The 18,039-nt window shown below is 37.2% G+C and overlaps 4 protein-coding genes across 5 annotated transcripts in view; 3 read left to right on the top strand and 1 right to left on the bottom strand.

Annotated features, from left to right (window-relative positions):
* Positions 1–2,764, top strand: part of LOC134821961 (hypoxia up-regulated protein 1-like) — a 45,823-nt gene extending 43,059 nt beyond the window's left edge. The window contains exon 22 of the mRNA XM_063832793.1: positions 550–2,764. Coding sequence (XP_063688863.1) covers positions 550–1,035 — 486 coding nt within the window. The 3' untranslated portion in view covers positions 1,036–2,764. The remainder of the gene's footprint in view (positions 1–549) is intronic.
* Positions 1–18,039, bottom strand: part of LOC134821959 (uncharacterized) — a 103,336-nt gene that overhangs the window by 40,955 nt on the left and 44,342 nt on the right. The window lies entirely within an intron of this gene.
* Positions 5,172–18,039, top strand: part of LOC134821963 (U6 snRNA-associated Sm-like protein LSm5) — a 70,783-nt gene continuing 57,915 nt past the window's right edge. Inside the window, exon 1 of the mRNA XM_063832797.1 lies at positions 5,172–5,201. The gene's annotated coding sequence lies outside the window, so the exon portion shown is untranslated. The remainder of the gene's footprint in view (positions 5,202–18,039) is intronic.
* The window catches only part of LOC134821962 (liprin-alpha-2-like), a 45,837-nt gene continuing 42,901 nt past the window's right edge, over positions 15,104–18,039 (top strand). For both annotated transcript variants that reach the window (XM_063832794.1, XM_063832795.1), the window contains exons 1-3: positions 15,104–15,225; positions 15,432–15,537; positions 15,784–15,907. In XM_063832794.1, coding sequence (XP_063688864.1) covers positions 15,180–15,225; positions 15,432–15,537; positions 15,784–15,907 — 276 coding nt within the window. In that variant the 5' untranslated portion in view covers positions 15,104–15,179. The remainder of the gene's footprint in view (positions 15,226–15,431; positions 15,538–15,783; positions 15,908–18,039) is intronic.

The following is an 18,039-nucleotide window of genomic DNA, read 5'->3' as shown; positions in this document are numbered from 1 at the left end:
TAGTTGAGCTTGTTTTAAAGGGAAGGGTTCAAACATGAGCTCAATTATAGGTTCGGAGGTAGCGGAGTGATATAATTAGCTAATTTAGACGTCCACTTTCATCTCTACATTCCATCTCTACATTTCATCGCAATTTCACATAACGCAGCTGAGCCTCACTCCATTTAAGCTGTTGTTAATGTGTGGCACACATATTTCAGTCGAAATTTGACCGACTCAAGAACAAATCTGGAAATTACCACCCGTCGTTCCCTTACGCTCGGGACATATTGACAGTTCTTGACGAGGCAAACAAAAGCATGTTAAACCTGATGAAATTAGCCAAAAGAGAGCGCGAGAGGAGTTATAGAGAACTTTAGATTTATAGGTCCGAACGGATTTTATCTTTCAGCTGTGCCCTTTTTAAGATGCACTTTTTATGCATGGTGGCTACTTAATTATTGGATGTTGGGACTAATTGATTCTCTGGTTCCAAGGAAACCTTTGGCTAATTTCATCAGTACTACACGCAGCTAAACTAACAGTAAACTAACAAGTTTTGTCTTTCAGGAGTGGCTTGAGACAACTGGAAAAGCACAGGATGCTTTATCCAAGAACGTAGATCCGGTCCTTAAGTCGGAGGTAATCAAGACAAAGAAGACAGCACTTGAACGGGACTTGTCCTATCTTGTTAGGAAACCAATCCCTCAGTGGTACAAAGATAAACTGGCTAAGATGATGGAGGCGCTGAAGAACAGTACCAAGACTGCAGAGGAAGCAAAGAAGAGTACGACTACCGAAGAGGGGAAGAAGGAGGAGAAGACAGAAGAAGGGAAAGCAGAAGAGACAAAACTGGAAGACAAGGAAGAAGCAAAATCTGATGATAAAGCAGACACAAAATCTGAGGAGAAACCGGTTGAAACCCCGAAAGAAGAATCCACTGAAGAGAAGACCTCCACTATTGAGGATAAGCCCAAAGAAGAAGTTGTTGAAGAGAAGCCTAAAGAAGAAGTTGTAGAAGAAAAGGACGATAAGGAAAATAAAGAAGAATTGTAATATAGGACGATTCTTTAGAAATTTTAATTATTCGGCTTTAATTGGAATTTAAAGTTTATTTAAATTTGATGCTGGTTCATTTACCTAAACTTTGTTTTATGAAGTTTGCAAGCTGATAGGTTTTAAAGTTACAATTTTCCCCGTGGTTCACCTGGCTGATTCTAACTTTTTCCTAATATATTATGCAGAAATTGCCGAATGTCAGATGTTTTATTAGGACAGGATTCTGTCAAATTTAGTTCCTTAATTAAGTCTGGCTCCAATTTTATGGGAAGCATTTTCAGAGTGGCAATTGGATTTGAGGTCATATTCTAAAACTAGAAATATTTGGATTATATTACTAGAAATGTTTATTATATTGTTCACATGCTGGATACAACTGCGTCAGGCAGCCTTTTTGCCCTGTGATACTCACATAATTATTATTGTTTGACTTTCAAAGCATAATTGAATAATTGTTGGGTGCATTCCATCGGCGAATGTATCCCTACATTACAGACTAACATGTCCCATCCGAAACCCCCATCTTTACCCTTCAAGCTGTACTCATGAATGATATTTTGTCTCCAAAAGACCTCCGGCCCCCGTACGTTATACACTGCCACATGCTCTCCACATAACCGAGCAATTAAAAAGATATAATGAGGACCGTTGGATCTTTGCAAATTGATCTGAGTGAGATTCCTGGATAGGTGGATGACTGTTTTGAGAATTGGATTACCAGATATTTCGGAGTTAGTGTGTTATTTATTTGTATATTGTTTTAATTGACATAGTTATAACATTCTTTTTGATTTGTTCCCGGAGCCTCTCGCTTGAAATTTTATTTCCAAATTAATTAAATGGTTGATAATTCAAGTGATAAATCATTACCTCAATTTGGATCAATCTGCGAACGGTGGCTGCGCGGTGCATCCAGACAGTGCAAACCGCATGGTAGGCGCGCGCATCATGCACGCTTTTCTTTTTGTTCATATTTATGTAATTTGGGAGCCGCCGCCGCCGCTCTACTGATTTCTAAGGTCCTATTTTTTGAAAGTTTATGAGCTGTTGAACTCTTATTTTTAGTTGAAAACTTCATTATCAATCAAAGATTTGTTTAATTCAAGATTTAATAGGTGGTAGAAGTAACCAATGTTTAATTTTCACCTAAAATATACCAATATTATTGCTAAGCTTACAAAAACTTAGGGAAAATAAAGGCTACATAGTGATTAATATCTTATATTGCGTTACTGAAAAAGATACGGTTAATACCTCGAAAATTTGAATTCCATCAAGCCAGCCACCATCTTTAATGTATCAAACATGTATCTGACACAAATGAGGAGGAATGTTTGTTTAACAAAATTTTTTAATGATGTGGGAGTGTTATAAAGTTGTTGTATTCTATAAGTGTATATTCACCTACAAGCATAACTGCTTGGCGTGATGAGGTACATCTTTGATCGGTCGAAGGTCTTTCAACAACACAGCATCATCACTTTCATAGTAGTCCCCGGCTTATGACGGGTTCATAGCGGTATTAAACATGTTTTTCTGGGCCTTTAACAAAATTACATTTTGCAAAGTTTACCCATATTTTCCAATTGGCGCCAGTATAAATACTATTAAGGATAGATAATCACATCCTAGTTATGCCGCCGCAATACTGATTTCTAAGGTCCTATTTATTGAAAGTTAAAGAGCTGTTGAACTCTTATTTTTAGTTGAAAACTTCATTATCAATCAAAGATTTGTTTAATTCAAGATTTAATGGGTGGTAGGAATAACCAATGTTTAGTGTTCACCTAAATTTAAAATAACCCAATTTAATAAAACTCATGTGAATATGTAAAATACTATTTCATAATAAACATTTACCAAAACATACATTATATTGTATTATATTGGTAAAACATCTGTGCGTGAAAGTCAAAATGTTAACCTCATACTGTACTGTACCCCAAATTATGCCCTGAAAAACTATATTTACCACCTATGAAGTGAAAACCTTACCAATTAATGCTAATCAAGGGAAAACGAAAGCTACATAGTGATTCATATCTTATTTATATTGCGTCACTGAAAAAGACACGATTGACACCACGAAAATTTGAACTGCATCAAGCCAGCCACCATCTTTAATGTTTCAAACACGTATGTTACACGAATCAGCCCCATTTTTTGTAAATAATAAATTTCTATAAAATATTGTTGGCTTGATGTTTGTTTGTTTATAGAACCCGTCTCCAATCTCGTATTGGAATATGACTAAACTCAGGTCTGAGTGTGAATACGGGCAATACCTGCAAGAGTGTTCATTAAACATTTAGAGTTCTGTAAAACAGCAGTTACAATTGAGTATTTTTAGTAACGTCGATACCAAACCGATTATTGAGCGATGATAACTGAGTAGTTAATTCCTGGGTCGCAGAGTCCTCCAGATTTTTTAGTTTTTAAATGTGGTTTTTGTTCTTGTTCAGTTCTGCCCATATTTCCTCGTGTTATGTTCAAAGTTTTGAAGTGTCATGTTGTCCTCAAATTATTTGTTAGTTATATAAAATATAAAATATTAGTGATGAACGATATATGTTATTATTAATTTTTCTTAAAGAGAAATAGACTCCCCAGCAAGCTCAATGTGTCACTGGTCAGTGATCATCTACTTTAAGTTTGACGCTACAACCATGATTAAACTGTGTACGTGTCATTTTCCTGTACGTGATTAAAATTTTTCAAAGTTTAATCACATTTTCCAACTTGCGCCAGTGTAAATATAATCAACGTCGGAAATGAGGAAAAATATACTTACTTGTTTTAGTGTAACCCGTACCTATGGCTGGGACTTCACTATCACAGTTGAAATGCAAAAGTTTAAACCCGCCTATTATATTCTGAAAAACGCATTACATTTTCGTAGTTAAAACGGTGCGAAAGTATGAACTCGCTCAGTCCAAACACACTGCAATTTAATTTTGAATGCCCCTCTGGTATCTAATAGTAATACCCCCCAATACTAATTGATAGACAATCTTGAGGTTTCCTGCCAAATTACCTAATTATATAGTTCAGCTACCTCTGATTTATGAAACGTACAACAATTCCGATTGCTCTTTTGATGATTTTTTCAGGTTTCTCTTTTTCAAATTTTTTCTCTTTTGATGATTCTTTCAGGAACTATTATGATTTTTCTGAATAGATTCAGTGATGACAATATTCTAATATAGGTTAATAGATAAATCACGATTCAAAATGTCACAGTCATCTTCAGAAATGTTAATTAAATTTAAAACTATCGAGATTCACAGTGAAATCGAATAGAAATTCCCATGTTAAAATGCTTTTCGATGTATAAAATACAAGATCTTATCAATATATTAGTTATTCAACATGAATAGGGTCATTTTTGAACATCTAAAATATAATTTGGAACATTACAGTAACGTTATTTTAAATCTCAAACAGAAAAGAGTATATTTCAAAGCTTTGTGTTTTGACCATATGATTATGGGTTGCATAAATTTGATCGGGCAGTGATGGTGAGTGAGAAGATGATGGGAGTGCCAGCCAGTAACTCTGTCAAATGAACAGCCCACTGATGAGTGGGTGAGCGCAAGCGCGAGAACGGCAGAGAGGGTGGCATAAAACGGGTCACGATTCAACATTTCAAACTCATATTCAGAAATGTTAATTAAATTTAAAACTATCGAGATTCACACTAAAATCGAATATAAATTCCCATGTTAAAATGCTGTTCGATGTACAAAATACAAGATCTTATCAATATTTTAGTTATTCAACATAAATAGGGTCACGGTAGATTTATCTCTTACCAAAATAATCTGATTAAAAACGAAATACTGAATACGGTTATAAAATATAAATGTTTTCGAAGACTGGTAAAACTGGTGGATTCGTGTAGTGTTGTTGAGTCTCATTTTGATAGTTCTTTTATTCAAATTTCTGATTGTATCTGAATAGACTCAGTGAAGACAGATTCTAATGGAAATAAATAGCTGAATAACGTATCGACATTTCTACGTCATACTCATATTCTCAATAAGTGTAATAGATTTGTAGTGTTGTAATTAGTTTTTAAAGTTGTAAACTAATTACAACAGTTTTAAACTAATTACAAAGTTTTAAACTAATTACAACACTACAAATCTATTACATTTATTGAGAATATGAGTATGACGTAGAAATGACTTTATTCAGCTATTTATTTCCATTAGAATCTTTCTTCACTGAGTCTATTCAGAAACAATCAGAAATTTGAATAAAAGAACTGTTAAAACTATAAAACTAAAAACAGTAAAATGCGTTTTATTGCCCGGGCCTACACTAGTACAGCTTGGTAAACTCCTCCAGCTAACTGAACTCATCCAGATTTGAAGTATCAAGACTTTGATAACAACATCTTTCACTTAAATAATGTTCATTAACCTCAAAGCAACAGCTCCTGTCATACACGCTTGCGGGATAAAACAGGAATATTGCCCGTCAAAGAAGCTTGTATCAGCTGTGGGAGGCACTCTCTTTTGGCTTTTTTCCAACACATCATTAGACGTCTGCGCCGCCTCAGAAGCTCGACCAGCATTTCTTGTTCCAAACAGGCAATCCCAAAGTCCCCCGACTGGTGTGAAGGAAAAGTTGGAACCCTTGTGTCCCTCGTGGTGCCAGTCGTGATGGTGGGGCATGTCTGCAAATGGAATCCACCTCTGAACCGAATGAACCAGATTGAAAGGACCACTTGATCCAGAATGCTTCTCCAGGCTCTCACATGTTCGTAGGATCCTTGAAACATAGAACATTTGCCTATCCAAGGGTACGAGAAGCTGAGCAAACAAGTGCCCAAAAAAGGCATTCCAGATCTTATCACCCCAGTGCTCCTGGAATGTTGTCCTGGACAAGGGATGCTTTGCAAAGTGATGGACAGAGTGAACATTCCTCCAAAGCCACGCATTCTTGTGGAGTGCTCTGTGACCCCAATACATGCCAAATGACAGAACATAATGGTTGAGAGCTAGTTTCATGACCCTCTCTGAGAGAGTACCTGTGATATCCCCTCCCGGATAATAACCAGGCAGCATGAAGTATACCACCAAATCAAAACAGAACTGACCGGCAAAAATCAATTTATCCTGGTATACAATGTATTTCATCTGCTCCTTGTCTCGTCCAGTCAGATCCCTCTCCTTATTCAGTCGATGCTCAGACACAGTCTGGGTCCTGTAGCTAGGAAATGCACAGAAAGTTGCCTCCAGATAGTTGTTATAAATCCTCCTGAACAAGCTCAAGCCCCACTTTGCAAGCGCTACATGGAACAAAGACATGCTTCCTTCAACTTTAATCTCGTAGAACCAAGCAACAAAAGTTAAGATTGTCATGGATAAAACCTCTATGATTGTTGCCCAGCGGTCAAAGCTGAGCATGAGTGAACTGAAGTGTTCAGATAACTTCAGTTTCTGGGGAATGTGGTCCACGTAGGGACGCGAGGGAATTACAGATGGTGTTATATTTTCCCCGGCCATCATTCCTGTTAAATATAAAGATAGTGTTATTTGTCTTGATTTTGTTATCATAATATGTTTGGTATTTAATCATAGGTAATGAAGATAGACCTCATCCTGCCAAATACGAAAATGGAACTTTTGATCCTATTAAAGTAAGTGAGGACAAGTGAAACAACCAGTTAAAGTAATCAATGTTAAAGTCAATCGTGAAGAACCGAAAGCTTGTAGTAAAACATACTAGCTTGTCGAGGATCACATGCGATGAGCTATTCTTAATTTATATCACAAGATCCAATCATGTCATAACATTCCTTATTCAAAGTCAATATCCCATTCACTGTAATTGTAATTAACTGATTTTTAAAATTTCCTCGAGCAAAGCTTTCGACTAGCGGGTGTCTAGTCAATTATATAACAGTGTTGAATGTATTAAAATGACTGACTTAAATACAGGCTAAGTTGTAGCTTTAAGGTAGCTAGTGGAGCGCCAAATTACTCATAGAAGAGAAAAACAATTATTAAAAATTAATAAACTTACAATTATAATACATGCAACACTCTAAACTAAAGATTAGATAACTATAATTATACCTGCAGTTGGTACAACTGGCCTCGGGTATGGGACAAGATATGAGGACAAATCAGAGAGGAAACTGCTAACCAACATGGTGAGGACCTTTGATGAAGAGACACTTATTTGTTCACTTTTTGACAAAAAGCGGCAAAACCTCTTTCTCACATGGAAAAATACAATGACATTTGACACCACGTGGAATAACTTGATCTATCAACTTAGTCCGGAACTGTTAAAGTTTCATGTCAATGCTATTCATGACACTGCGTCAACACCTAGCAACCTAAAGCTTTGGAATAAAGCCGTTTCAGGAAACTGTAAACTCTGCAGCAAACAAGGGACACTCAATCATATCCTGACGTTCTGCAAGGTTGCACTAAGACAGGGACGTTTCAACTGGCGCCATGATCAGGTCCTACGTGAAATCATGAAGACCGTTTCATCACAGATTGAAGAGTTTAATTCCGACATCGCCAAGGAATCGAAGAGGGCACCGTCGGTCTTTCACAAGGCAGGCAATAAGCGCGAGAAGGTTACCTTAGCTGACCCAACTCATCATAAAACCCAAAGATATTTCTTTTCAGATGCCAACGACTGGAAGATAATATTTGATGAGGATGAGAGACAGAGGAACTTCCCGCAGCACATTGCAGCTACACCACTAAGACCTGATGTAGTGATCTATTCAGATAAAGCAAAGAAGGTTTATCTAATGGAGCTGACTTGTGGAAATGAGCAGAACTTTGCTGATCAAGAGAAGCGAAAGATGAAGAGATATCAGCAGCTGACAGAAGAGATAGAAGCCAACGGATGGGCTTGCAAGCTCCAGACAGTAGAAGTGGGAGCTCGAGGCATTTACAACTATAGCCTCCCAACCTTTATGAACCACCTGAACGTAAACAACAAAGAGAAGAAGAAGGCCTGCATGAAGATCGATGAGATCAGCCTGAGGGCATCGTATACCATCTATTTGTCCAGAAACAATACCATATGGACAGATGATTGGGAGTTAGTCAAGAGACCAGTAATAGCATAGTAGGAGCGTAGAATGTTTGGGCCCAGAAAAACATGTTTAATACCGCTATGAACCCGTCATAAGCCGGGGACTACTATGAAAGTGATGATGCTGTGTTGTTGAAAGACCTTCGACCAATCAAAGATGTACCTCATCACGCCAAGCAGTTATGCTTGTAGGTGAATATACACTTATAGAGTACAACAACTTTATAACACTCCTTGCTATGACACAAAACCAAAATCTCCAACTCGAACTACAACCCAAATTCTTGCAACCTAAACCCAACAAGACACACTCCCACTCAGTGGCGTAACGTTGCTTGTTGGCGCCCCGCCGAAAATGCGCCCCCTTGTTGGCGCCCTCTCCCCTTTTGGCGCCCTTCCCTTAAATTGAACAAATTAGGTGATTTTAGAGAATATACCCGAAAAATCTCTAAAAAAGTGTGTTTCTAGAGCAAAACGTGCAGTTTTGCTAGTACCTCAGTTAAGTTTTTCAAATTTGTCCCACATTCAAACGACGATTTTGCGCCCCCCTAAGATGGCCCCCCCCCCCCCCCCCCCCCCCCCCCCCCGGCAGGGTCAGCGGGGCCCTTCGTTACACCACTGCTCCCACACCAATACCCGTGCATAAAAGATTTTGCCCCCTGCCCTGCACCACTCAAGCTCAAAATGCTGTCTATATCCTTCTAATATTATAATGGTATAATTCAATATATTACAGCTCTGATTAATCTCATTATAAAACTATATACTATAAACATAGAGTCATAGACACTGTACACAATGATAAAATATTATATCAATTAAATAAATAGAATAATAATAAATGATAAATAAGTAAAAAGGGGAAATGTTAATGGGGTTATTAATATGCAATTATTACTGAAGATAACATAAGCCCAATTAAAAGGCCCTCTGATGACTTATAACATGATTTCAAAATATCTGCACACAGGTAGGGTACATCATCTCATCCCTCTAATAAAAAAATTTAAAAAGGAATTCAAAAATGCCATAAGAGATACTGCAGCTTTCTTCCTCCAAGAATCAAAGTGTAAGGATGTATTCTACACATCTGCCTGTACAACCAACTTCATTCTCAAGGAAGACCAACACTCAGCATGAAGCCTGTCCTGATGTTGCAGCTGTTGGACTGAAGAGAAACAAATTTTTTAGAGAAACAAATTTGAATTTTGATCTTTATTACAGATTAAACATATCATATATAACCATAAAAGCCGCGCGTCGGCTGATTGCCTTAACTTGGATTAGAATAGTAATTTCAGTTGACAGAAGCTGAAGGACGGCAGCTCAAAAGGCACAGTGAACCATCGGAAAGATCAAGGACTCGAGTGCCAATAGTGGCGTTAAAAAAAGAGGGTGAATGCACCCTTTGAGAGAACATTCTTTGACATCAGGGTCACACATCCTCACTACAACTCATTTTAAGCCAGTAGATAAGATCAACAGTGGGTATGGGAAAGCTCATAACAAAGATTTCTATGAGTAGAGAGTACTTCAGTCAGTCAGAGAAAGGATCCTTTGTTGTTTGTCTCACTAGTCTTGAATATGGTGTGGAGGCACACTCTCTAGCCATTTTTGTAATTTTGTTATCTGTTATCGTTATATTTGTCATTAGTTCCTTTAGTCACAGTGTCGTCATTCGTGTACAGAAAATTCGAGAAAATATAAAATTGACATTGCCACTAGTCTTCACAATATTTGGAGGTATGTGACTGTCTGCGCTGTGGTCGTATAACGTATATGTTTTTGTATATATCTTATATATCGTATAAAATATCCCTGATAATATGGAAAGTATGTAAATTAAATTCATTTTAACTTAAGGTTGTCTAGGCCAATAGATTTAAGATAATTTTAAAACTTTAGTAGATATATTTTTGATGATATGTGATGATGTTTCTGTCATTATATTTTTGATTTTTGATTTTTTGATGCCATGCCATGCGCCGCGCATAAAATTGCAAATCGTGAGTTCCTATAATGTATTATAAACCTTAACAAGATCAAATTGTGAAAAACTTGGCATCGCCAATTAATTAATGATCGTGAGATTATAATTAAAAATTAAAGTATGCTGTACACAAACCAGCTAGAGCTCAGAAAATTTATAAAGCTGGATATTACCATATCACATTTGTAGCGCAATGTTTACTGGGCCGCGCCGCGCACTCAATTATGCTTCTCGCTAGATCAGCGAGATACACGATTGGGCCTCGCCTAGCTGCGATGAATTAATATCGTTTATATTTCCACCGCGGAAAGCACAGTGCACATTTCCAATATAATACAATAAATTAAATGCTATAAAAATGGTACACATTTTAAAAACTGGGGTAAAAATATAAACCTTTGTAATATAAAAATGATCAACTAAAGATAATTTTAAATCGTTTATTTTATCTTTTCCAAGAATTAACAATCAAGTAGCATTTAAATCATATGTAGCAAATTTGTAGTTTATAAAAATAATTTAATTTTTGAATTTAGATCCAACAAGGTTATTACTGCGCCGCGCTCAGCCTGTCATTCCGCCAAATCTTCATTCGTTAATGAACATAATAGCCTGGGGTCCTCAGGTAAACAAAGTTAATATCAAGGTTAATAGCAAAGGTATTTAGTTGAATTTTATTAAACGTTTGTAACTATACGGTTTCAAACGTAAAGTGTTCATTTTCTATGAATTTCTTTTTGAGATGCCCAGAGAGGCATTATTTATAATGTTATGTTATGTTATGTTATGTTAACAAATGAAAATTTAAAAAATAACGTAAGCCTGATAAGGCTGTCAACTTATTACAACGACAATATGGAACAGTTCTTTGTTACTGCACTGTATAGATTTATTATTTAATAAGGGTATCCAAAAAGGCAACAATGTGATCAGTGTTAATGACTCAAGAACGTTTGAAATCGTAATTTATCATCCACAGTGGGTAAATGGTATGAACTAGTAAAATATCATTCAAACAATATAATAAACATTCATTTAAATCGAGTGATGGAATTGGCAGAGCACAATCATAAATCATGAGCAACAAATCTGACAAAAAACTGTTCTTCGACACGTTATTCGGAAGCGGGTACTTCGTTGTAGGTTTACAACCTACCAGGACGTGTGCCGAGTTGGTCTCGTCGACGGTCCAATAAATAATAATAATAATTTAAACTTATAGATTATAGTGGCACAACAACTTAAAATGCACAGGTGTGCCACGAAAACAAGTCAGGATACAAGAAAACCTGAAAAGCAATCCACATTTAGGTTCCAAACCATAGAAAATTGTAAAGACTTGATACACTAAATTACAAGGTTAAGGGTATGCACTTAACAGTAGACACGTTGAAAAAGTAGTAAATTAATTAATATCAAAAACACGTTTAAAAAGAAACGTTTTCAGATACACTTTAAAAGATTCCAGTGACATGCAATTCTTAATTTCAAGAGGCAGCTCATTCCATAATTTAGGGCCAACCTTCTGAAACGATCTTTCTCCATACTGTGAATATACTCTTGGTTCAGTCAAATAGATAAGATGATTATAATTGGCATATTTAAACATATCACTTAAATAATCTGGTCCCATACCATTAAGACATTTATAGACAAGAAGCAATAACTTATATTGAATTCTGTAACTAATAGGCAGCCAATGAAGGTCTTTCAGAGTGTCTCCTAGATGATCATATTTATATAGTCCTACTATAGCTTTAGCAGCTGCATTCTGAACGAGTTGGAGTTGGTGGATGAGGTTGTCACTAATTCCATAATAAAGAGCATTGCAGTAGTCCAATTTGCAGACAATGATGCTGTTAATTATAAGCTTGAGCTGAGCTTTACTAAAGAGATATTTTCTCCTTATTACATTCCTAAGGAGTCTGAAACAATGCTTTTTGAGGGACATGATTTGAGGCTCAAAAGTAAGATGATGGTCAATTTGAACACCAAGGTTCTTTGTTGTGCTGACAAATCTGATACAGGTACCATTTGATAGCTTAACTCCCCCTATACTGACCTGGTTTAGAACTTGAGGTGAGGCGATGATAAGTATTTGTGTTTTTCCAGGATTAAGTTGAAGGCAATATTCAACCATCCAGCGCTGTATGGTCTTAGCGCAATTCACAATTTGGATGCCCAGAACATTTACCTGATCACAAGGTTTGAAAGTTTTATATACCTGGTGGTCATCTGCATATCCTTGCACATTGAATTGAGTCCAATATATATGGAACAGATATTTTACGAGTATCACCCGTTAAGCACTTAGTCATTTCATCTATCCCTCGTAACTCTTCTCCCAGGGATCAGGTTGCAGGAGCAGTGGCGTAACGTTGCCTGTTGGCGCCCCCCTGCCGAAAAGGCGCCCCCCTGTTGGCGCCCCTCCCCTTTTGGTGCCCCTCCCTAAAATTGAACAAATTAGGTGATTTTAGAAGATACGCCGGTAAAAATCTCTAAAAAAGTGTGTATCTAGAGCAAAACGCGCAGTTTTGCTAGTACTTTAGTTAAGTTTTCGAAATTGTCCCACATTCAAACGACGATTTGGCGCCCCCCTAAGACGGCGCCCCCCTGCACAGCGGGGTCAGCAGGGCCCTTCGTTACGCCACTGTGCAGGAGACATCAAACACTAGATACAGGGGCAGTCCATGCCTTCTTCAGTGGCGTAACGTTGGATTCTGGCGCCCCCGCCCCCTAATAAAGTAAAAAGTAAAATTGAAAAAAATTAGTGCAATTTTGCTAGTACTTTTTAAAATTTTTTCCTAAGGACCTGTTTTACTAAAAACAATTTGATTCAAATCAATATCACTCATGGTCCCAAAGAGGAGATCATCTGATGCTAAGCTTGGATAACCACATGATTTGCTGAAGAAAAAACTTCACATGAGTGGTGTTTTACATGCAGTGTATTGCTGGTGCCATGTACTCATTAGATACCTGATCAGCCTACAGACTCGTTAACATGCAGCTAAGCACCAACCGCCTAATCTGGTAATTCCACATACAAGCTGACTAGATCCTGTAGCTGTTTACAGAGTGGATCACATTATCATTCCGAAGCTCCTGAATGAATTAGAGCCTTGAAATTTTAGGTGCCGATTGGTTTCAGATTCTGAACACAATGAACCAAATTAAGTGAAATATGCTCAACAGCAGCACTTTAAGAAATTCAGTCAGCAGCACTTGAAGAAATTCAACCACTCTGGCAGTAAAATGAATGAACAGGTTCCTGATGTATTGTTGCACTGAAATTTGTGCCGCAGATTGTGGAGCATAATTTTTTTATGAAAATCTTTTCAAAATTTACAGAACAGCAATAAATCGATCAGAAAATAAAACTGGTAAAAACATGCTTCCGTCTGTAAATAATGACGGGACACCAAAACACGATGATTGCATGACAAGTCACGCTCGCAAAAGATGGGCCCTTCAGGCAAGAATGAAATGTGAGCTGTGATACTCAATATAACAAAATTAAAAGCAAATCATGAATTGTGAGCTGTGGTCAAAAGGCACTCTCGTAAATGCACAGACAAAACATATCACACGATACAAAACCTTCAAGTTCATTTATCAGCCTTCACTATTTCACCCTTCCGTATGAAATAGCTTCCAGACGGGTCGTCTGATCGCTTCTTCTTTAGTTCGGTAACGAGTTTCTGACGGCTGATACGTTCTTCGGGAGTTCTATTTGGTGAAATATAGACTGTCTTAAGACCTTCTATATCTTTAAGTCGCTTAGCTTTTTTCAGTATTTGATAAACCACGTCCGCACTCTGAACACTGAATATGATCGGTCTCTTGAGATCAGCTCCACGCTGACCGATTCTCCTGCATCCCGTGATACGTGGCCTCTCCTCCAGCTGTTCGAGGATTTTAGACACTTTTGTAGCTGGACACTCGCCATTCTCCTCTTCAACACCGAACACAACAACTTCTTTACTTCTGTCCTCTTCCTTGACGATCTTCTTAACTGCTGTAGCAATCTTCGTCGGTGATAGAGCAGTTGAACAGCTCTCCTGCAGTGTTGAGCAGCTCTCCTGTAGTATTGAAGAATAAGACTTTATCTCCTTCTGAACTGAATGCTGAATGATTGCTAAATCTCTATCTTTCATGGTGATAACTTTATTCTGCAGAGTGATCATTTCCTTTTTATCAGAAATATTCTCTTCCTGCAAATCTTCAATCTTTCTTCTGGCAGAAGACATCATCGGCAAACAAGTCTGATGAAGAAGATAAATCGCCGCATGCAACCACTCAGCCATCTGGGCCTTTACAACAGAGGTCTTGTTTAACATATCAGGTTCAAAATCCCCAGGGTCATCACAGTTATAAACTTGACACATGTCGTTAAACAATGAATTACATGATTTCTGCACTTCCTTCAGATTATCCTCCCCAAAAACTTCGTCAGACCCGATTCCCTCCTCGAATATTTTCTTCAAATACTTGTCAGAATCATACCGAACAGCCATAATACAATGTGCAATGTATAATTCGCTTGTATATCCGGTGTAACACAGTAACAGGGTAATCCGCTCAGCGTGTAATTATCAAGTAGAGATAAGCAAGAGAGCATAGCACATGACTTCTGAAGTTTCATATGATCTGAGTCAAGTTATTAATAAAAGTTACATAGTTGCCTTTTTAGGATACCCTGTAGGTTGGGGTCTGCAATGGAAACTTGAAAATGTTTTGATCTATGGCATGTAACAGAATCATTGTTATTCAGTTCAATCTAACACTCTTTTATTCACTGTATGTCTGCCTGTCGTAATAATAGGATAATGTTTTGATAAATAATTAATGTTAGTGGGGAAATATTTATTATTTATTTTTAAGCATAGTGCAATGATATTTTGTAAACATGTGTGATGATGTGATGTCATAAATTTTACTTTACGTTACTTACTTTACTTTAAGCATCAGATTTAATTATTAAATTAACATAGTTTCTTCAGATATAGTAAACATGACCAGAAGTAAAGCTTAGGGTGTTTGTGTTGAGGTTTTCTCTGCAGAGTAGTGCAGTAGCAATATGAGCCTGTTGGATGTGATGCCAATATTGGACGAAGAAGCTGAAGGTTTTTGCATTATTACTGTTGATTGGGCTTTTATCGTTTTCCATTCTAGTCCTACAGTGATTTCGGCACAACATTTTAGTATTTAAAATCATAATAACCATGAATGATATATTGTCATTACCATCATATTGTATTTTCAACCTAATAATCCAACCTAATAATGTAGTGTTGTAATAAAGTTAAATATAAATCATCTATTACCGCAGATCAAGAAGAGGATGAACACAGTGTCCACATGTCGGAAGGAGGGCAGCGTGAGAGTTATGAAGACCTCAGACTCATGCTCAGCGAACTTCTCGATGAGAAGGAGAGGTGAGAATTCAAGGAATTTGATGAATTTAAGTAGGTTCAGTATGAGATAAGAAATTTTGATGTTGGTTTTGGTTTTTATATTGTTAAAGGTGCAATATTGTTTTTAAATATCATGCCTTTAATTAGTTATCACTTATCAGTTCCAAAAATTGTGGGTTTTCATTAAATTTTCTTTTGGTTTTGAGATCTAGAATCTGTCTTGTGTAGTCATTTCCTCTTCTCAATGATGTATTTATTGTCATCCAGACTTACTCAAGAGATTAACGATAAAAACGATGAGATGGATGAAGCAAAGCTGACAATGGAAGATATTGCCATTGTCAACAAGCGCCTCTTAAAGAAACTGAATTCAATGCCTGAGAAAGTTAAGGTTTGTAATTAAGTTATCATCTTGAATACATGCAATGTTATGTGAGGCTGCTAACATTTTATGTTTAATAAAGTTGTTAATCCACAAATTAGTTTTAAGCTTACAGTTCCTCATTATATATTTATTACATACCGAAATTAGTCTCGTGAACATACAGATTGTGACACCTATTCGAATAGTACCTTACCCTTTTCATTGTGGATGTACAGTTTAATAACATAATAACAAATAACTCACATGTTTCAAAATAGTTTGTTAACAATTGGTTCCTCTTCCTTCTCATTCTGGAACAAACCTTCCGACAGCACAATTCCCTCCATTTTCCGTAAAAACACAGACAATTATAACTAAAACTCCTCTCTGCAGCACTTAACACATCACATACATTCTCCCAACAAGACAATGTGTTTGTCACGTGACAATACAATGTCACGTGTGGTATGTTAAGAATTACAGTCGCATCCTGTCACGCCCCCACACACTTACACACTCTCACACTACAAACTATGGCATTGTCGGTTTATAACTGCTCAAAGCAGTTCTAGTTAATGTCATTAAGAATAGGAGATGAACCAGCCGTCAGGAATAATACTGTGTTTTTTAAAATGTCACGTGACGTCATCACAACACCACGTGACGTCATCACAACACCACGTGACATGAGTCAGACCTGTGTAGACCCGGGTAAGGATGAGATAACTCTTAACCACCTACTTAAGGTTGTCAGAATGTTGTGAAGTTTGGTTATTTAATCGGTTAATTTGAATCACACGTATTATTATTAACGCTAATTATCACATGTATGTTTTCATGGGTATTCAGGTTTATGTTATACAGTGTTTATGTAAATATTATTGTGCATTTCCCGGGTGGGAAAATGAAATATTTGGTACCACGCACATTTCTCGGCTTGATAATTCAAACTTGAAAGTTCTGCTTACAGCTACACCCCAGACTTACGAACATGATGCTTTAATCCTTCAGTCCTTGGCTCAAAGTATTCAAAAAATGTTAAAAGTCCAACCACATTACACACATCACACACGTCACACTCACGTATCCTGCTGATGTAATTAATATGGTATATTTGTCATTTAAAACACTCCTTACCAAAAGTAACATTCCATCACCCGAGAATCGAGATCTTGCCAAATATTCACACATTATATTATACATGGTATGTTTGCTCAGGTTATCCACATGAGTACTTTCTAAGGGTACATTAAACGCACGTGATGGTGTAGAAAACGAGTATCACGTGACAGAAATGAGTATCACGTGATTGAAAGGGGCGTGTAATTGCTAATACAATATCCCGGAGTGCGTGTAATTCAGTTAACTATATTACACCCCGAGAGTGTGAGTGTGTGTGTGGTATTAGCTCAATAACATGCTTATAGGTGTAATATCTTCTGCTGATTTCCGCATGTAATTGTTATAACACAGAGCGGAGAGCGGAGAGTGGAGAGTGGATATGGCTAGTTGTCTGAGAAGTTACGTAACTAGTTCTGCTATTGGAGAGTGGACACCTGTTGTGTTCCTTTTACGTTCCTACATGGAATGGATATCGGCCAACATTTTGTGTCAGGTTTTCTTTATCAACCTCCTTCCCGGTGCCGTGAAGATCTTAAAAAATAAATAACATCGGTCCTTAGATTCCAAATAAATCCCTTCATGGTATTTAATGATATTTAAGTTCTCCGAGTCGATTCTTCGGAAACCTAAAATAGCTCCAAAATACACACTACACAGTGATCAGACACAAATGGTTTGATCTGTAATATTTTGCATTGTCTGGCACATGTGAGCCAGAAGTGACATTCCCGATACCTACAGGGTGGCCCATAAGTGACTACCCACACGCAACCTCTTAATAACTCACGTAATTCGTCTCCAAATTGCACCAAAATTTCAGAGATTATAGATATGGGTCAAACTTAGATTTCCTGAAAGTTTCGTAAGCCACGCCCAATTACAGTGGGCGTGGCGTGACACTCCCTCTTTTTCACTATTGTCTTCATCAAATGAGAACGCTTTAAGCTAAGAACTCAACATTTTTTGCACACATTTGGCTTGATAATTGAAAACTTTTCCAAAAGTTTCAAGTTCATTGGTTTAAATATGGCTGAGTT

Source organism: Bolinopsis microptera, chromosome 10 (assembly GCF_026151205.1).
Source record: "Bolinopsis microptera isolate Bmic1 chromosome 10, MBARI_Bmic_1.0, whole genome shotgun sequence".
Taxonomy (NCBI): Eukaryota; Metazoa; Ctenophora; class Tentaculata; order Lobata; family Bolinopsidae; genus Bolinopsis; species Bolinopsis microptera.
This window is presented reverse-complemented; position numbering and strand designations above follow the sequence as displayed.